A 21,926-nucleotide genomic window follows, 5' to 3' on the forward strand; every position below is an offset into this window, starting at 1 on the left:
TTTAGGTCTATGATTTATTTTTACTTAATTCTTGTATATGGTGGGAGATATTGGTCTTATTCTTTGCATGCAATATCCAATTGTCCCAGCACCATTTGTCAAATAAACTATTCTTTTGTCATTGAATTGAATTTGCCACTCTTGTCAAAGAGCAATTCATTATACATTGAAGGATTTATACCTGGATTCTCAATTATATTTCACTATTCTAGTGTCTATCTTTATGCCAATTCCACACTGTCTTGACTACATTTCCTTTTTAATAAATTTTGAAATCAACATGTGTAAGTCCTTATACTTCACTCTTTTTCAAGCTAATTTTGAATATTCTGGGTCTTCTGGATTTCCTTATGAATTTAAGGATCAGCATGTCAATTCTTGCGCTGAGGCCAGCTGGGATTTTAACAAAGATTGTGCTGAATCTATAGGTCAATTTGGGGAGTACTGCCATCTTACCAATATCAAGTCTTGTGATCCATGACCACAGGTATCTTTCCACATAGTCAGATCTTTAATTTCTTTCAGTAATGCTTTATAGTGGTTGGTATATAAGTCTAACCCTTTTTTTAAACTTATGCCTATGTAATTTATTCTTTTTTGATGCTATTTTACCTGAACTTATCTTCATTTTTAATTGGTAATATATAGACATGTTATTGACTTTTGTTTACTGATCTTATATCCTGCAACTTTGCTAATCTCTTATTAGTTGTACTAGTTTTTTGAGATCTGCCATTTATTCAGTCTCTTACAAACCTCATGTCTTCTCTACCCTGCTTACTTAGCTTCAGTTCTATGCTCAATCATTATAATCTATGCCTTATACCACTTCAATTCCTCTCTTGCTCTGACACACTCATCTTACAAACCCATGACTGTTTAAATCCAATTCCCTATCTAGTCTTTGCCTATACTTACACAGCTTAATATAACTAGAGAAAGATACAACCATGTTGACCAGCCTCACTTTGAAGTCACCTTCTCAGTAAGGCCTTCCGTAGCCACCCTATCAACTTTTAATACCTACTGTAAGTAGCACACCTTCCAGACAACCATCATCAATTCCTTCTCTCCATGTATGCACAAGCCATCAAAAAGTGGAGTTTATTCTTCCAATTCTTTATAAGTGTATGCTGGATTGTGACTGCTTTGACCAAAAGAAAATGGTGGAAGTGACATTATTCCAGTGCTGGGATTAGTCTTTACAAGAACCAACAGCTCTTCCAGTCTCTTAGGGAATGTTCACACTGGGGAAGCCAATCACCATGTAAAAAGACCACATACCCTGAGAACATCATACTATTAAGAGGCCCAAGCTAGCAATGCAGAGAGAAAAATGCCAGTGAGAAACTATTCACCAAACATTCCAGCCCAGATACCAGACTTGTGAGTAAAGAATCATTCAGGTGACTACAATGCCAGCTGTCATCTGATTACAATGCCTGAAAGATCCCAAATGAGAATCATTCAGCTAAGACTTATGAATACCAGAGAACACTGAGAGATAATAACAAAATGACCATTATTTGATAAACTACTAAGTTTTGGTAAGTGATAACCAGAACATAATCTGCCAACATTTCATACCCTTCTTCTCTGCTTCATTGGTTTTATTTTCAGTACTTATCACTTTCTAATATATCTTAGGTATTTATCTTGCTTTGTTACCTGTCTATTCCAACAGAATATCAACTGCATGATAACTGTGATTTTTTTTTAATTTTTATTTATTTATTTTTTTGTCTGTTGCACTTTCAGAGCCTAAAGCAGTGCTGGCACATTGTAAGTTATCAACAGACATGGGTTACTGAATTAAGAAATCATTACATAAAAAAAAAAAGAAAAAGAAATCATTACATAGAAAAGATAGCATGAAACAGGCAAGAACAAGTTAACATTTTATTATCAATTTAGTAAACATCAAAATGTAGAGTCCTTACTAAAAATGAATGTTAATGGTAATTATATTTTTATTGCTTAAATAAGACAAAAGCAATTTCTTCTCAAAGCATACTCAATCCAAGATGTAATAAAGTCTATCTTCTTCATTTGCAGATTCTCTTATCTAAAAATTTGTCAACTTGGTAAAGTTTATTTGTAACTCCAAAAATACTTGTGACCATTCATGTGTAAGTGGACAACAACAAAATCTAAGCTGCCCAATGTGTACATTCCAAGCTTAGGTAAAACAAAGCAACACTCTGCTTTCTTGTTTCATCTTTCATACTATAAACAAGTAAGTATTCTTTCATGGTCTTTTTGGTGCCCAATTTTTTTATACTCAAATTTGTGCTTTCTGTTGGTGATTTTACTATTTAAAATACTGCCCAAGAATAGTGAAGTGCCACATGGTGGTCCTATGTGAAACAAGTCTGTTATGTGCCTCATAGAGAAAATATATGTGTTAGATAAGCTTCATTCAGGCATGAGCGCTATGGCTATGAGTACAATGTTAATGAATCAACAATATACATTAAACAAGGTGTTTTAAAAACAGGAACACATATAAAACAAGGTTATATGTTCATCAGCCAATGAAAATGTGACCAGGGGCTGCAGGAACCTAACGCCATATCTACCCTAGAAACAATAGTTTAATATTTGCTAATTCAGTGTTAACAGCAATGTTATAGATCATAAATTCCAAATAAGGAGATTTGACTATATTTCTCAGAATCTTACAGAGGTCATTATTAATAGATTATGCTGCAACTGTGCATGGGACATACGCATTTTGAGTAATGGATGTGAATCTGAAACACTGCAAGCATAATTTTTGGTGAGTACAGTGCAATAATTTACCTACCCAATGGGAGTCATTATTTAAAAAATATCCTACTGCAAATTTTTTCAAAATGAAAAATATTATTTAAGTATAAATAATAACCTTCTTTATATGTTTTATCAATTTAGAAATTCAGAGACTGGTTTTTCATTTATTTATTCATTTTTATTTATTTGTTTTTTATTTGAGAGAGAGAGCATGAACAGGAGAGAGGCAGAGTGGGGCTCAGTGCCGAGTCTGACACAGGACTCAATCTTACGACCCTGGGATCATGATCTGAGCCGAAATCAAGAGTCAGACACTCAACCGACTGAGCCAACCAGGCACCCCACAGATACTTGTGTTTCTTTTTTTTTTTCTTTTTTTAAATGTTTATTCATTTTCTGAGAGAGAGAGAAACAGAGTATGAGTGGGGGTGGGGCAGAGAGAGGGAGACACAATCTGAAGCAGGCTCCAGGCTCTAAGCTGTCAGCGCAGAGCCCAATGCGGGGCTCAAACCCACAAACCACAAGATCATGACCTGAGCCGAAGTCGGAGGCTCAACCGACTGAGCCACCCAGGCGTCCCTAGATACTGGTTTTTCTTAAAGCAAGCTTGACTATTACTAAAAATAATAGCAAACATTTACATGGTATTTTCCATGCACTAGGCAATATTTTAAACATTATCTATTACCTATATTTATATCCATTTAATGTCACAAATATTCCTATTAAGTACTGCAGAGCTATGATTCCCATACAGACAATGGAGTTCCAAGAGTTCATTCTCATACCATTAGGAGATACTACTTCCTCTCAAGATCGATGAAAGGGAATACTCAAACACCACCGTTGACAATTAGCTGGACCACAATGATCCAATAATATCTTACGAGCCAAGAATCTCTCGAGTTTTTATTTAACACATTTTAATTCCTAATCCTGAATTTTTTCTGTCTCCAAATTTTAATCACAGATGAGACTGCATCTGCTTTTGGGATCATGTCTAGGGTCTTTCATACTTCCTTTGATTCCCAAACTGCCCGCAATAAAACCAAGTATATGTGACACATGAAATAAGTATGTGTTGAATAGTTAAACTTAAAATAAGCAAACTTATTTTGGAGGCTTATCACTAATGTAAACTCAGAAACATCTGCTTATTAGCTCTTGATAAAAACAAGCCTACTTGAAAATAGTCAAAGAATTCCTCATGCATGTAATTTTTATATCTCTCTGTTGAAATATCAACATTAAAAAATGAAGGCAGTACATTTTAGCTACCAAGAGCACAGGCTGAGTTAAAATCCTGCCTCTACTATCAATAAGGTAGTTACTTAATTTCACTTGGATTTAATGCCCTCATCTATAAATATGAGGGTGATACTTACACCTGGCTCTCAGGCTTGTGACAAACACTAAATAATATTTTTCATAAAAAGTGGTCATAATAATATTCACTATAAATGCTCAGTACATACTGGCTGTTATTACTATTATTATGTTTATAAAAATAGCCATCCCCTTTTTAGTTCTTCTGTATCAAACCTACAAAAACCAAAACATACCAATGCTACATTTATATGTTCTTCTGAATTTTACTTTAGAAGCTGCTCAAGAAAATTAAGTCACACGATTTTTAAGAGCTTTTCCTCTCTGCCAAAGAGGCTTATTGCAATTAAAGCTAGTTACCATTAGCCATATATACTTTCTTAATGCCATTTGTAAAACAAACACAAAAAAACTGTAAAGTAAAAAAATATATATATTCCAAGTAAAACACATTCATGTACTTTCCTATGTGGCACGTTCTGCTATAGGGATATAACTAAATAGGTGTGTGTCTGGGGTAGGCTGAAAAGGAAGAGAATCCATGCCCAAAGGATTGAACCCAGTGAGAGACAGATAATGGGGAAAAATGATTTCTTCAGTGCAGCTGATGAGTATCACTGTCCAATAATAGAAAAATAAAAGATACTAAATACAGGACATGAATTTCTCAAATTTAAGTTTTTTTATTTTTTAATTCCTTTTATTCTGTGACTTTGAAATTAAGGCTTGTATATCAAAAAATGCTATGCAGAAACAGCATGAGATCAATTGTGAGTATTTTTTTTTCTGAAATTATGGTAAATTCTGAATGGAGGTTTGTTTATTCAGAGGAAAAATAAAATGTTTATTTACTCTCCTTGTTTTTGGAAACAGTGACTTCTATTATATACAACAAACAACAAAGCAGGCATTTCTTAACCTTAGAAACTTAACCACTGCCTGAATAAATTAGGATTAGTGTTAGAAATCAACAACGGAATATAAAGGCATTATTTTTAAGCTATCAAACATAATTTTCATATTTAACTGAGAAGTAGTATTTCTCATACACATCCTTTCCCTAAACCTCAACAATTTTAGACTGACAGTATTCAAAATAATAAATGGTACTTTGGTTACAGAATTCTGTCCACAAAGTTTAAAGAACCATGTAAATCCGTAAATCGAAATTACATTTAGAAATTTAAATATCCAATAAACAAGTTTCATATCTACACATTTGTTTTGAATATCATCTTTATAATGAGACTAAATTTCCATTATAATTTTCCATTTTTCTATTTATTCTGAAATGTTCAGGGCACTTGTTTTAGCAGCTGTTCAAGCAAAGAACATTTTTTCCTTTAACAAAATAATTATTGCTGTAATAATCTGTAATTATGGTTTATAACTGCAATAATCCCAAAGAAATCAGTCATTACCATAGATCACAAGTAATCGTTAACTACTGTTAATGACCTATTTCTTAGGGATTATTGTTTTTGTAAACCATGACCATATCACCACAAATATGGAAGAGCAAGACAATATAATACAAATGAGATCATAATATAATAATAAACTTATTTTGTAACATTAAAAGCCATTAAGCATCTAAATTAAAGCACACATAACGAGAGCATATAATTTTCTTTGTTCAACACTAACTGAAGTGTTTAGTCTGCACAAAAGAAATTGAACACCGCTACATACAACAGTATAAACTAGAGCCACATTAGGCATTTTTTTTGTAATACAAAACAATAATTTTTAAGTAGACCAGAAATATCTTTGAAAGTAGATTCCTTCCCACTGACTTTTTGTTTTTCTTATTTTTTTACCATTTATTTATTTTCTAGAGACAGAGAGAGACAGAGTGTCCGTGGGGAAGGGGCAGAGAGAGGAGACGGAGAATCTGAAGCAGGCTCCAGGCTCTGAGCTGTCAGCGCAGAGCCCAACGCGGGGCTGGAACCCTGCTTAACTGACTGAGCCACCCAGGTGCCCCACCCCACTGCCTTTTTACCAAAAAAAAAAAAAAAAAGCAGCAAGAAAACAAATGTTAAAAATTTTCTATGTATTGAGCATTAGACACTGAATTATTATTAAAAACACATAGTATATCTTATGATAAAAACTCTGAATTTATATTAATCAAGAATCAGGTCTGACTTCATTCACTAGATACCCCTATTTATTTATTTTTTTTTTTAATTTTTTTTTTCAATGTTTATTTATTTTTGGGACAGAGAGAGACAGAGCATGAACGGGGGAGGGGCAGAGAGAGAGGGAGACACAGAATCGGAAACAGGCTCCAGGCTCCGAGCCATCAGCCCAGAGCCTGACGCGGGGCTCGAACTCACGGACCGCGAGATCGTGACCTGGCTGAAGTTGGACGCTTAACCGACTGCGCCACCCAGGCGCCCCTAGATACCCCTATTTAATATCAATAAATTATTACATTGACATTAATTCCATTCATATATCTCAGAACAGCTATATTTTCATTTGGTATCCTTTTGTAGGAAAACAGGTATTTGATTTTACATCTGAATTTTTTTACATTGTAATATAATATTTGCTATATCTGAAGCTATACGTAATGGATATGAAGTATAATAAAATGAACACCAGTGAACTCCCTATCCAACTTAAGAACCAAGGCTTTACCAATACAGTCACACCTACCTTCATACTCCTCCCCTAGCTTATCCCCTTACCTGCCACCCGAGAGGTAACCATGATCCTGTATTTGGTGCTTATTATTCTCTTGAATTTTTTTTCTCATTTTACCACTTAGGCATATATTCCTAAAACAATATATTTTTAGTCTCACTTGTTTGGGGCTTTATTAAGTGTCTCATACTATATACAGTTTCCTGAAAATTGCTTTATTTCACCACCTATCCTATCTCTGAAATTCATCATAAGTATACCTGTACTTCATTCCATTTTACTGTTATATATTACTCTATTGTGTAACCATTAGGATCTGTTTATTCATTTGAATGGTTATGGGTATTCGAGCTGTTTCCACTTTGTGTCCTTAGGAACAATTAGACTATGAATATTTTCACACATGTCCTCTTGTGTAGAAGAGATTTTCTAGAGGACATACCTAAGAGTGGAAGGGCCAAGTCAGCAGGGATTCAAATGTTCCACTTAGCAAAATAACACCAAATTGATTTCCATTCCATTTCTGATTGATTTACTTTATACTCCTACCACAAGTATATAAGAACTCCCTTTGATCTACATTCTCCTATATGATTTGCTACTTTTGCCAATTTACTGGGAGTAACATGGTATCTCATGTGCCTTAGAAGATATCCAAGTGTATAGAGTTCGTTTATTATTATTTTTGCCATTAGTTTTAATTGCAAGTTAGTAACAATGTGGACTCTGATGCTATGTAACTGAAATTTGTTAAGACTTGCTTTATATACAAATAACTTGCTCAACTTTTAAAAACTGAGATACAATTGACATATCAGTTACAAGTGTAAAACATATGATTTGATATTTATATATATTAGGAAATGATTACCACAGTAAGTCTAGTTAACATCCATCACCTCACATAGTCACCAACTTTTTTTTATGGTGAGGACTTTAAAGATTTACTGGCCCCAAAACTTGCAAGTACTATTAACTATACAGTACTATTAACTAACAGTACTATTAACTATAGTCATCATGCTGTCCATTACATCCCCATGACATTTATTTTTTAACTGCAAGTTTCTATCTTTTGACCACCTTTACCCATTTTGCCCACTCCCCACTCCCTCCTCTGACAATCACCACTCTGTTCTCTGTATCTATAAGTTCAGTTTTTTGTTACGTTTTACTTCCAGATTCTATGTATAAGTGCGATCATATGGTTATTAATCTTTCTCTGACTTATTTCATTTAGCATAATGCCCTCAAGATCCATCTTTGCTGTCACAAATGACAAGATTTCTTTCCTTTTTATGGCTGAATAATAGTCCATTTTATACATACACACACACACACACACACACACACACACACACACACACACCCACAGTTTTTCTCCATTCATCCATCAATGGACATTTAGATTGCTTTCATGTCCTGGCTACCATAAACAAAGCTGCAATAGACACAGGGGTGTAGATTATCTTTTCAAGTTAGTGTTTTTGTTTTCTTTGAGTAAATACACAGAAGTAGAACTGCTGGATCATATCATAGCTTGATCTTTAATTTTTTGAGAACTACCATCCGTTTTCCATAGCGGCTGCACCAATTTACATTCCCACTGACAGTGTACAATGGTTGCCTTTTCTTCACATCTTTGTCAACACGTTTTCTCTTGTCTTTTGGATAAAAGCCATTCTAACAGGTGTGAGGTGGTCTCTCATTGATTTGCTTTTCCCTGATGTTTAGTGATGTTGAATGCCTTTTGATGTACCTGTTGTTGCTGAGTTATATTAGTTCTTTACATATTTTGGATATTAACCTTTCATCAGATATATGTTTGCAAATATTTTCTCCCATTGGGTAGGTTACTTTTTCATTTTGCTGATGAAAACTTTTAATGAAGAACTTCAGCAAAGATTTATTGGTAGAAAACATTTCTGGTTTTCTACTGGTAGAAAATGTCTTTTGTTCATCCTTGTTCTTGAAAGATACTTCAGCTAACATGTAATTATAGGATTGTTGTTATTTTGGCACAATTTTTAAAAAATAATATTCTACCATCTTCTGGCTTACATTTTTACTGTTGAGAAGTGAGTTTGTGTTTTTTTGTTTGTTTTTTTTTTCAACGTTTATTTATTTTTGGGACAGAGAGAGACAGAGCATGAACGGGGGAGGGGCAGAGAGAGAGGGAGACACAGAATCGGAAACAGGCTCCAGGCTCCGAGCCATCAGCCCAGAGCCTGACGCGGGGCTCGAACTCCCGGACCGCGAGATCGTGACCTGGCTGAAGTTGGACGCTTAACCAACTGCGCCACCCAGGCGCCCCGAGAAGGGAGTTTATCAGTCTATTTCATACTTTCCAAGCAGCTTTTGAGATTTTCTGTCTTTGGGACTATGTAGTCTGACTAAAATGCTGTTTTTTGGTTTTGGCTGATAAACGTTGGGTTTGCTATACTGGTGGATTCATGTCTTCATTCAGAAAAACTCTCAGACAGAGTATCTTCAGTTATTGCCTCTGTTCCATCTTCTCTATTCTGTTTTCCTGGGACTGAATTTGATATCCTGAACTTTCATCCCATCCTTTAATTTCTCTTTTAATTTTCTCACTTTCCTGGTTTCTCCACTTTCTTGAAAATTTCTTCAAACCTAACTGCCAATTTGAGAATTCTTTTCTCAGCTAGATCTAACTTACTGTTCAATACATTCATTAAATTTCAGGTCACAAAAATTTGTCTTCAATAATAAAGATTTTACTTGAGTCTTCTTCAGTCTGTCTGGTCATTTTTCATATTCTTTTTTGCTCATTTGTGATTCTATTTTTTTTTTATTTCTTTACACATTTCATACAGAATTATTTTACATTCCTATCCAATTATAGTATCTTAAGTCCTCTGGGAGGTCCAAATCGAATATACAATTTATTGTTTCTCTCAATGCTCATTCATGATGTCTTGTTTCATTATTTGTGTGCTCACTATTTTTTAAATTATGAACACTCATTTGGTTGATCTTAATCTGCAGGATTCTCGAGGCCCTAAATTATGGTTGCTATTTGTCAGAGAAGATTTTAATTTACTATTTTGCTGGAAGCCAACGGGCTCTAATAATTTGGGACCACTTTATCCCCTTTGAAGCGTCCAACTTAATAGAAGAATCTTAAGTTCAGTACACCTACCTTGCTACTGGCCTAAGGCTTTGCCACCAATTTAATCACTGCTGTTGATAATTTGCCTTTGAAAGCAATACTGCCTTTTGCCCTTGTTTGCTATTGACTAGTTCCATTCTGGTTAAAGTTCTTTTTTTTTTTTTTTGAGAGAGAGAAATAATGAGAAGAGGTGGGGGGACAGAGGAGTGTAGAGCAGCACAGGGGAGGAGAAGGAACGTCAAAAACTTCATGAACTTATTTCAAGCCCAGCAATGCATTAAAAAGTTTATCCAGGAGCTGTTTTGCAGCTGAAAGCCTTCCAGAGCATCAAGCTAACCACAATGAAGTGAAAACTACTCATTCTTTACTATTAAAAAAGCAAACACTATTTGGGATATAAACTAAAAAGAAAAATATGATTTTATTGGTAGCTGGCCAAACACAAACCAAATTATAACATAACATAATCTGAATTAATGTAGAAAACAAATCTGAAAAGATACTACATGGGATAGCATTGAGTCATTAGACAAAAACAAAGTTTTAAAAATACTACAACACAGGCTTAAAGGGCAACCACAGCTATAAAAAGATACTTAACTAAAAAGACAAGGAGGGATGAAAATTTAGCCTGTGCGCTACTCACCATTCTGTGCACTCTATGTTACATCTGTATTTGTCTAATTTGCACAAAGGCACCAAATGTACTTCTGAGCTGATGAAGTAAAATAAATACTCAAAGGCCAAAAAATGTGAGGGCTAAAATTTAGAGACATAAGCATGGAAACAACTAGAGAACTTGAATTTTCCCCTGAAGGCCAACGGAAAGCCTAGGGTATGCCCAATGTGAGGAGTCCAACAAGAAACTCACTCTTAGTGAAAAAAAGGAACTGGAGGGGAAAAAAACCTGCCCTTCACAGAGAAAGACAATAGAGAAACTTTTCTGACCTGACTTTAACATGAGGTAGAGAGGAGGAAAAAACTCTCAAGTCAGACCTCGCATGATTTGCAGCCTTACTAGACTACCAGTATGATATAAAGAACCTCATTCTAAGGAACTAGTTCACATGGTGTTGAGTTGGTAGACCCCCTCCACCCCATTTAGTTAATGGACTAAACACTCCAGTTATAAGACAGATGGTCAGAATAGGTTTTTTAAAAAGGAAGAACGATATACTGAGAGATGTACTTTAAATATCAAGACACAGACAGATTGAAAGTAAATGGATGGAGAAGGATATACCGTGTAAATGGAAAGCATAAGAAGGCACTGGCTATGGTAATATCTGATAAGACACATTTCAAGATTAAAGAATCAATTAACAGAAAAGACAAAACAATTATAGATGTCTATACTTATAGATGTCTTACTTCTATAGAAGCAAAAATTGACAATTAAAAGTAGTATAGCAAATTCCACAATCATATTTGGAGATTATACCACCTCTCTCTGTAAATAATAGAAACAGATCAAAACAAAACAAAAAATCCGTAAAGACAAAGAATATCTGAACAACACTAGAAACCATCTTGACTTAATTTCTATTTACAAATTGATATCCCAAATGGTAAAGTACATCTTATTTTCAAGGGTACATGGTATGTTTACCAGGACACACTATAGGCTAGGTCATAAAAAAAGTCTCAATAAATTTAAAAGGTTTGAAATCCCAGAAAATAGTATTTGACCAAGGTAGAATTAAATTAGAAATCAGTAACAATAGGACAACTAAGAAAACCCCAAATATTTGGAAATAAAAGGCATACACTTGTCAAATAATCCATGCATTAATATAGAAATACAGATTGGAAATATTTTTAACTAAATGATTACAAAAATAAAGCATCAAAATTCATGAGATGCAGCTAAAACAATGCTTAACAATGACATTTATAACTTTAAATGTTTTTATTAGAAAAATACAAAAATCTAGGGGCGCCTGGGTGGCTCAGTCGGTTGAGCGTCCGACTTCAGCCCAGGTCATGATCTCATGGTCCGTGGGTTCGAGCCCCGCATCGGGCTCTGTGCTGACAGCTCGGAGCCTGGAGCCTGTTTCAGATTCTGTGTCTCCCTCTCTCTCTGACCCTCCCCTGTTCATGCTGTGTCTCTTTCTGTCTCAAAAATAAATAAACATTAAAAAAAATTTTTAAAAAATACAAAAATCTAAAACTCAAAGATGTGAAAACTTTATCTAAAAATGGGTGGGGGGGGGTGGAGAGAGACCAAATAAAATCAAATGTATAAAACAGACAATAATAAAACTAAAACAGCTTATGAAATAAAAACTGAACAAACAATAAAGAAAATCAATGAAACTAAAAGTTGGTTCTTTGAAAAGATTAACAAAATTGATAAATATCTAAGGGAGAAAGAAAAATAGACAACAACTGTCACTATCAAAAATGAGAGATGGGTGGGTAAAATGGGTAAACAAGGTCAAAAAATAAAAAATTCCAGTTATAAACTAAGTCATCGGGATGCAATGTACAACATGTTGACTATGGTTAATACTGTACTGCAGGGTGGGTGATGGGTATTGAGGAGGGCACCTTTTGGGATGAGCACTGGGTGTTGTATGGAAACCAATTTGTCAATAAATTTCATATATAAAAAAAAATACTATACTGCATATCGGGAAGCTGCTAAGAGGGCAGATCTTAAAAGTTTTCATCACAAGAAGAAAATAATTTTGTAACTATGTATGGTGACAGATGTTAACTAAGACTTACTATGATGATCATGTCACATTATGTACAAATATCAAATCATTATGTTGTACACCTGAAAATAGTAACACTGCATGTTAAGTATACTTCTGTTAAAAGAGAAAGAATGAAGGGAAAATCATTTCAGATCATACAGACAGTAAAAGAATAATAACAGGGGTGCCTGGGTGGCTCAGTCTGTTAAGTGACCTGCTCTTGATTTCACCCAGGTCATAATCTCATGGTTTATGAGCCCATGTTGGGCTCCACGCTGATAGCATGGAGCCGGCTTGGGATTCTCTCTCTCCCCCTCTGCCAGTTCCCCACTCACATTCGTTCGTTCTCTCTCTCTCTCTCTTTTTTAATAAAGTTAAAAAAAGTAACAGAATATAAAAAATAACTTTATTACAATAAATTTTAAAATACGATAAAGTCTTTGAAAGATACAAATGACTAAGGCACTTAGAAAATTTGAATAGTCCTATATCAATTAAAAAATTTGAATTTGTAATTCTAAACCCTCTAGGCCCACTGACTTTGCTGGTGAATTCTATCACACTTTTAACAAAGAAATAATATTAATGGTACACAAACTCTTTCAGAAGATAAAGAAAGAAGAGGAAATGCTCCTTGACTCATTTTATGAGGCTAGTATTACCCTGTTACCAAAACCAGGCAAAGTCATCACAAGAAAAGAAAACTACAGATAAATATCGTTCATGAACATCAATGTAAAATAAGAAATTTTTTACAAATGGAATCTAGCATTATATAAAGGAACATTATATTATATAATAACAAAGTAGGATTTACCTTGGGAATGTAAAGCTGGCTTGACACAGAAAAATCAATCAATGTAATTCACTATATTAGTAAAAAAGCGAAAAAAAAAAATGGGTCATTTGAATAGGTGGATAAAAAGCATTAAAAAAAAAAATCAATGCACCACTCAGTATAAATAGCCAGAGGAACAGAAGGGAAATTCCTCAAAATTATTATGAACATCTTTTTTAAAACCTACAGATAATATCCTACTCAATGGTGAAAGGCTCAATGTTTTAGATGTACAAACAGAAACAAGGCCAGACTACCCACTCTTCCCTTTTTATTCAACATTGTACCAGAGGTCCTAACCAGTGGAATAAGGCAAGAAAAAGAAATAAAAAGCTTGAAGACAAGATATAAAACTGTCTTTATTTGCAGATGACATGATCTTATATAACAATCCAAAAGAATCTACAAAAAAGCTATCGGAATAAGTAAATTTAGCAAAGTCATAGGACACAAAGAGAAAAATCAATTCTGGTTGTATAGAATAGCAGAGAATGATTATAAGATTTACAACCACATCAAAAATATATAGGAATAAATTTAGTGAAACATTTTTAATACCTGTGTGCTGAAAGCAATCAAACGTTGCAAAGAAAATTAAGGGACACCTATGTAAGTGGAGCAACAGACCATGTCCACAAACTGGAAGACTCAATATTGTGAAGATGGCCCAATTGATGCATAGATTGAGGCAATCCCAATCAAATTCTAGTGAGACTTTTTAAAGAAATTAACAAGCTGATGCTAAAATTAATAAAGAAAGGCAAAAGATCGAGAACAGACACAACTATTTTGAGACAGAAGAATGAGACAGTTAGATTACCTGATTTCAAGACTTACAAAATTACAGTAACTGAGGCAGTATAACACTGACATAAGGACAGACATACTGATCAATGGTAGAGAATAGAGTCCAGTAATAAACCCTAGCCTTTTATAACCAATGGATTTTTGACAAAGGTGTTACAATAATTCAGTGGGGGAAAAGATAGTTGTTACAGCAAATGGTGCTAGAACAACTATATAATTGTATGGGCTGGGGATGGGGCCTTACCCCCAACTCACACTATTCACAAAAGTTAATGCCAGGAAGTTCACGAATTTAAACATAATAGCTAAAACTATTAAACCTCTAGAAGAAAATACAGAAGAACATCTCTGTGACTTGCACTGCACAGGATTTCGTAAATACAAGAAGCATAAGCCAGAAAGAAACAATTGAAAAGGTAGATCATCAACATTTAAAACTTCTGCTCTTTGAAAAACAGTTGAAGAGAAACGACAGAGAGAAAAATACTTTCAAACATTTATGTGAAAAAGAAATTATATACAGAATATGTAAAACAGTCCTACAATTCCAATAAGAATACATAATAAAAGAACAATCTAATTTAAAAATAGACAAAAAAGGTGAACAAATAGTGCACAAGAAAAGATATATGAATGGCCAAAAAACACACCACTGTTAAGTATTAGGGACATGCAAATTATAACCATAATGATACACTTTTAGATACCCAGTAGAATGGCTAAGGTTAAGAAGACACTATCAAATCATGATGCAGATGTAGAGAAAATAATGAGAATGGAAAATGGTACTTTGAAAAACAATATAGTAGTATCCTATATATATTTTTTTTAACATTTATTCATTTTTGACAGATATAGCATGAGCAGGGAAGGGGCAGAGAGAGGGAGACACAGAATCTGAAGTAGGTTCCAGGCTCTGAGTTGTCAGCACAGAGCCCGATGTGGGGCTTGAACTCACGAACTGCGAGATCATGACCTGAGCCGAAGTCGGACACTCAACCGACTGAGTCACCCAGGCGCCCCAGTAATATCCTATAATTAAACATACATTTCTCATATGACCCAGCAATCTGTCTTAGGTATTTACCCAAGAGAAATAAAAATTTAAAAACACACAAAGACTTGTCTGCAAATGTTCATACCACCATTATTCATAATAGCCTCCCAACTGAAAGTGGAACTCAAATGTCCATCACACAGTGGATAGACTATAGTTTTATAGATAAAACTATACTATGGAATACTATGCAGCAATAAAAAGAAACAAAATATTAATATACACAATATATTTGAATGTCAAAAACATTATGCTATGCAAAGTCAACCACAAAAGACTACTTACTATATGATTCCATTTATGCAAAAATTTAAAAGAGACAAACCACAATTACAGAAACCAGTGGTTCCCATGTCAAGAGTCAGGGAAAGGGATCAAAGAGCATGAGGAAATTATTTGGAGTGCAGGAAATTCTATTTTGAATGTGGTGATAGTTACATGGCTATGAATAACTGTTAAATTCATCAAACTGTACACTCAAAAAAAGAAAGAAAGAAAGAAAGAAAGAAAGAAAGAAAGAAAGAAAGAAAGAAAGAAAGAAAAGAAAAAGATATTTGCAACTCTTACCACAGACAAGGAGCTCATTTTTCTAAAATACAAAGAGCTCTTATAAAAAAAAATCAATGAGAAAAGTAAGGACCAACACCCAAAAAACAGCAAAGAAATTAACATGTCATTACAGAAAAACAAGACTAAATAGTCTTAAATAAACTTAATGCCTAACTGATATGAGAATATTAAATTATACTAAGAAACCATTTTTCACCTATAGAATTGCTAAGAATTCAAAAGCCTGGTAAAATTATCCTGTGAAGGCAATATGGAAACACTCCCATAGATATATAGCTGGTGGACAAGTAAATTGACATAGTCCTTTCCAAAAGTAATTTGGCAATATCTATAAAAGTTGTAAATATTTACCCTTTTAGCCAATAGTAATTCTACTCTGGGAATTTATCTTCTATATATACTTGTATACACATAAAATGACATATATACATGGTTAATCTATATGACATTAATTTTAATAGCTGGAGATGAAAAATAATTCTAATGACTTTCAATGGTAGAAAGAATGATTAAATAATGATACAGTAAGAATAAAATATTATGCATCTATAAAAAATAAGCATTCTCCAAATTGGAAAATAGCTATAAAGTACACTGTTAAATGAAAGAAAAAGCAAGAGTAGAACACTAAGGGTGTATACCACATCCTAAGTAAATAAAGAGGGATAAGATTTATAAATTCATAGTTGTTTGTATATGCACGCAGAAACTTTGAAAATATACACAAAATTAGTAAAAATTGCTACATAGAGTGAAGAACAAGAGGACAGATCACAGAACTGAAACAGAAACACATTTTAATTTATTTTTTCTGGATAACGGGGACATATTACCTCTTTAAAAAGATTAGGTGATTTAATTAAAATAAAGTTTGATATGAAAAATAACTAAGAGAATAGATACATTAAAGTGACATGTAAAGGCAGATCACAAACTTGGGGACAATATTTACAATTCAAATCACTAAAGGGTTAGCATCAAAAACACAAAAAGAATTCAATCAGTAAAAGATAAACTAATAATCCAAATGAAGAGTAGAAAAATGAACAAAAATCATAAATATGTGTCATTGATAATGACACAAATACCAGTCAACAAACATAAAACAATACTAAACTTCATTAATTATGAGAAAAAAACTAAAATACCCATGAGGTATATTACCTGAACTAGTCTGGTAAAAATTTTAAGTCTAACATTATGAGGTGTTGGCAAAGATCTATGTGAGGGTGGGTGGGAAGTAAAGTAGAAAATCACTCTGTAAACGAGTTTGGCATCATTCTACTGAAACTATGTAATGGATATACATAACAATCTTTACACAGCTGCACTCATTCCATTAGCAAAAAGCAGAAAAAATACAAATATCCACTGACAAGAAAATGCATAAATAAATTTGGTATATTCAAACAACAGAACAGTGGCAGTGCAAATCAAGGAACTACAGCCATAGCATCAACACAAACCCTCATAAATGCAATACTGAGGAAAAAAAAAAAAGCAAGTTGTAGAATGCAGTTTCATTGTATACAGTTGTATAAGGTTCAGAAATTTGCAAAACCATGAATTATTTCCAGAATATATATATATATATACATATATATATATATATATGTGTCTGTATACACCCATACACACACACACACACACACATACACACACACACACACACACACAGTACTACTATGAGTAACAAAAGGCACTAATTGATAAATGCAAAATTCAAGATTCCAAGTATTTTCTGCTGGAAGAAAGGATAGATTTGGACAGAGAAACAATGGGAACAACAAAGATACTGATACTGACCTATTCTTTACGCTGTGTGATGCTGTTTGTTATTGCTAGTCACCATGTCTCAATATGTATACACAGCCTTTTGTACGTATTTAATATTTAATAATTTTGAAAACTCTGAAGGAAGAAATCAACCATGAAAAGACTAAAATGCTGCAAAAATATTGCTCCTTAATTTAATTTATAAATAATGAGATCTTAATAAGAGAGATTATTTGAAGTAGAGGTTAACTACTCCACTATGTAGCCCGTCAGCAGTTTTTTAATGTGTGACTCCAAACACAAAAACAAAAACAGATAATAAAAGACATTTTAAGACATTACATAAAAGTAAAAGATAATCTTTTAAACAATGTTTTGAAAAGAGTTTAGATAGGAAATCACGGAGTCTATTATCCCTTACCACTCACTTCCCAAAACAATAAAAGGAAAAAAACATAAAAGAAAAACATTCTGGAACCATAATTAAAGTGTCTTCTTTTAGAAATGGATAAAGTCAGTTCCATTCTCATATTCATTTCATTTTTTAAAAATGTGAAAAATATATTTATTTAATTTTATTCCGTGCAATGTTCCTGAAAGGATTTAAAGGGACATTCAGAAATAAATAAACCCTCCTTCAATAAAGCATTAAAGAAAAATAATGAGGAAAGTGAGGATTCAAATGTAATAGTAAACTAAAGCCATAGTGAAGGATAATACACAAATGCAAAACCATAATGAGGTCTTATACAATTTTTTATTGGATGAAATTGGGCTTTGAATTTGCAGTCAAATATAGCAAAGAAGAAAACATGATTAGTTAAAAGATAGTTACAAGTTAATGAACTCTACTCAAATACCATTATCAGCTTTCCTTGATACCGATTCCAGAGAAATACTTCCCATGTATCTTATAAATGAGAACTGAAAATTAACCACCAGGCAACCAAAATACCCAGAAGGCTAACAAAATTAATGGCTTATTAGAGGACGAGGAATTGGGGGAAATACATAAAAATAATTTGCAGTAAAAGTATTAAAGTGATTAATGAAGCTACTTAAAATTCAACATAATACCATATAAAGTCATACAAAGTTTACTGACCTTCCTGAATTGCCATGTCCACAGTTATCCCAGAAGCTGAATGAAGAAGCTTTTGGTAATTCTGCGCATTTTGGTCAAACAACTGTACAAGAAGAGTGCACGTCTTTTCATATTCACATCTGCTGACAGTGCACAACTGTTCGAGCTGCTGAAACACAGTAGCAGTGTCATCCAGTGGATCATCTAAATTATCTCTGCAAATATATAAGAACAGGTTCACAGCCAACATTAGGATATGATATACATTTTTTAAATGTGATAAGCTTCTATTCACTACAAATAAACTTTATGTTAAACAAAAATTCCATCATGGATAAAGAAAAAGAAGACAAATGGATTGGAAAGTAAGAGATAAAATACCTATGTTCGAAGACGACATGATTGTACACATGAAAAATCCCAAAGAAACCATAAAAAAAGCTACAATTACTTACAGATGAGTTTACCAAGGTCCTAGCATAACAGGGTCAATATACAAAACTCAACCACATTACTAATTACTAGCAATGAACAATTGGAACTTGACATTTAAAAAACTGCATGTTCCAAAGAAATCAGAAAAAAATCTAATTCATTAAACCTAATTAAACATATATAAAATCTGAAGGCTTAATACAACACAACACTAAGCAAAGAAATCACAAAAGAGCTAAATAAATTAAAAGATAAACATGATTATTGACTGAAAGACCTGATACTGCCGAGGTATCAATTCTTCCCCCAGGTTAATCTACAAATTTAAAGCAATCCTAATCAAAATCTCAGCAAGATTTTTTATAGATACAAGATAATCCTAAAGTTTACATGGGAAAGCAAAGGAAGTAAAAAAACCATAACAACTGAAAAAGGGAAACCAAGGTAAAAGACTCACACTACCTGATTTCAAAGCTTATAGGGCTACTATATTCAAGACAGGGTATTGGCAGAAGGAAAAATATATAGATTAATGAGAACAGAGTCCAGAAAGCACACGTGTGGTCAATTAATTTTTGAAAACAGTATAAAGGCAATACAATGGAGAAGAGATAGTCTTCTCCACAAATGATGCTGGGATAATTGGTCACCCATAAAAAAAACAAAAAACCAAAAAATAACTTCAAGCTATCTCATATAAAAATTAACTCGAAATGGATCACAGAAGTAAATGTAAATTCTAAAACTATAAAACTTGTAAAAGAAAAAATAAAAGATGAATTGAACTTCACTTAACTCTAAAACTTCTTTGAAAGACTGTGAAGGAAATGAAAAGGCAAGCTATGGATTAAAAGATAGTATTTATAAAACACATACAATAAAAAGATTTGTGATCTCATATATATAGACCTCTTAAATCTCAATATAATAAACAACCCAATTTTAAAAAAGGGCAACAAATTTAACAGGTGCTTTACCAAATAATATATACAAATGGTAAATAATATTGGTCATTAAGAGAATGCAAATTAAACCCCAAATGAGGTACCACTACACACCTATTAGAATGACTAAAATTTAAAAAAAAATTGACAATATCAAGTGCTGATGAGAATAAAGGGCAATTAGGTCTCTCATACATTGCTGGTGGGAATGCCACTTTGCAAAACAGTTTGGCAGTTTCTTATAAAGTAAAACACACACTCACCATGCAACCCAGAAATCTGCCACCTACACATTTACCCAAGAGAAATAAAAACTTATGTTCACACAAAAACCTGCACAGCAATGTTTACAGCTGTTTTATTCATAATTGACAAAAATGGAAACAACCCAAATGTCCCTCAACGAGTGAATGGATAAACAAACTGATATATCCAGGAAATGAAATACCATTCAGCAATAAATTTTAAGAACTCCTGATGCAACATGGAGGAATCTCAAATACATTATGTCAAGTGAAAGAAGCTGAACTAAAAGGCTATATATTATATCTATACAACATTCTAAAAAGGCAAAAACTATAGGAAAACAGAACAAATAAGTAAGTGCCAGAGTCTGAGGGTGGAGAAAGGACTGACTATAAGGGACACAAAAGAACTTTCTGGTGTGATGAAACTAGTCTCTATCTTGACTGTAATGGTAGTTATACAACTATATGCACGTGTCAGAACTCATAGACCTATTCACTAAAAAGGGTGATTTTACACTAGGTAAATTATACCTCAAATTTTTTAAATTCTAAGATGCAAAAGATAAAAATAAAACAGAAACATTTAGTTTTCAATACCTCACAACTATGGCAACAGATTCCAAGCGAGAAGTGATAAAGGCCTTCGTGATTTCTGGTGCATAAGTGTCTAATAAGTGGGGCTCAGTTGATTTCACAAAAGGAACTGATGCTACCATCCTTTGCCACAGAGTTAATAAATAATGAACACTGTTGGGAGCAAATTCCCAATGCTACAAAGAAATAAAGCAAACGTTATTTAAAATGACATATCTTCTTAGAATTAAGAATTAATAAGACAATTACTAAATACAGATTTTCTAAACAAAATTACTAAACACAGACTTTAAAATTAACTTTTATTCTGATCATATAACCAATCATCATTAACATAGCAAATTTTGTAAATAAATGCAAAAAAGCATAAAGAAGAAACCAATAATCTCTCATTCTACCACCCAAGGGTGATCACTATTTAAAGTTGGTGTGCTTCCGTCTAATCTTTCCATGAATATTTTTGAGTTCATATCATGTGGAAAATGTGGTTTTAAAGCTTTCCCCCAACTTATAAAAAGAATTTTCTAAAAAAAAATCTTTAAAAAATGGCTTTTATTTCTTCACATAAATTTTACTATAGCTTCTCAACTCATTCTTTAGTAGATACTCAGCCTCTAAATGTTTATTATAAAATGTTACAATGAACTTTCACCTAAAACCCTGGAATAAGTATTTTTAGCAAAGCACTCTAACAAATGTTGAAAGTCCCCACCAAATCTTACCAAGAAATTGTTCTAAAAAGTATCTACTGTTTAACATCAATTATATGTTTTTATTTACCTGCAGGCTAGTAATGGTAAAGTTAGCAATCAATCTGATAACTTCAGGATATTCCTTCACCATAACTAATTCTCCCAGCTGATAATTTGTCTTTAAACGAGCCAAAAATCGGCAAAATTCATGATAATTACCTGGATCAGACAAACCCTAAATTATGAGACAAAAAGAAAGCCTTTTTAAAATACTTAAAAACAAACCAAGCTAATGA

At 33.2% G+C, this 21,926-nt stretch overlaps 1 protein-coding gene across 9 annotated transcripts in view; it reads right to left on the bottom strand.

The window, feature by feature from the left end:
- The window catches only part of RANBP17 (RAN binding protein 17), a 334,560-nt gene that overhangs the window by 274,218 nt on the left and 38,416 nt on the right, over positions 1–21,926 (bottom strand). For all 9 annotated transcript variants that reach the window (XM_045035636.1, XM_045035616.1, XM_045035623.1 and 6 more), the window contains 3 exons: positions 21,719–21,865; positions 20,942–21,114; positions 18,739–18,932 (listed from right to left, as the gene is read on the bottom strand). In XM_045035636.1, the coding sequence (XP_044891571.1) occupies positions 18,739–18,932; positions 20,942–21,114; positions 21,719–21,865 (514 nt within the window). The remainder of the gene's footprint in view (positions 1–18,738; positions 18,933–20,941; positions 21,115–21,718; positions 21,866–21,926) is intronic.

The sequence above is a fragment of the Felis catus genome, chromosome A1, assembly GCF_018350175.1.
Source record: "Felis catus isolate Fca126 chromosome A1, F.catus_Fca126_mat1.0, whole genome shotgun sequence".
Taxonomy (NCBI): domain Eukaryota; kingdom Metazoa; phylum Chordata; class Mammalia; order Carnivora; family Felidae; genus Felis; species Felis catus.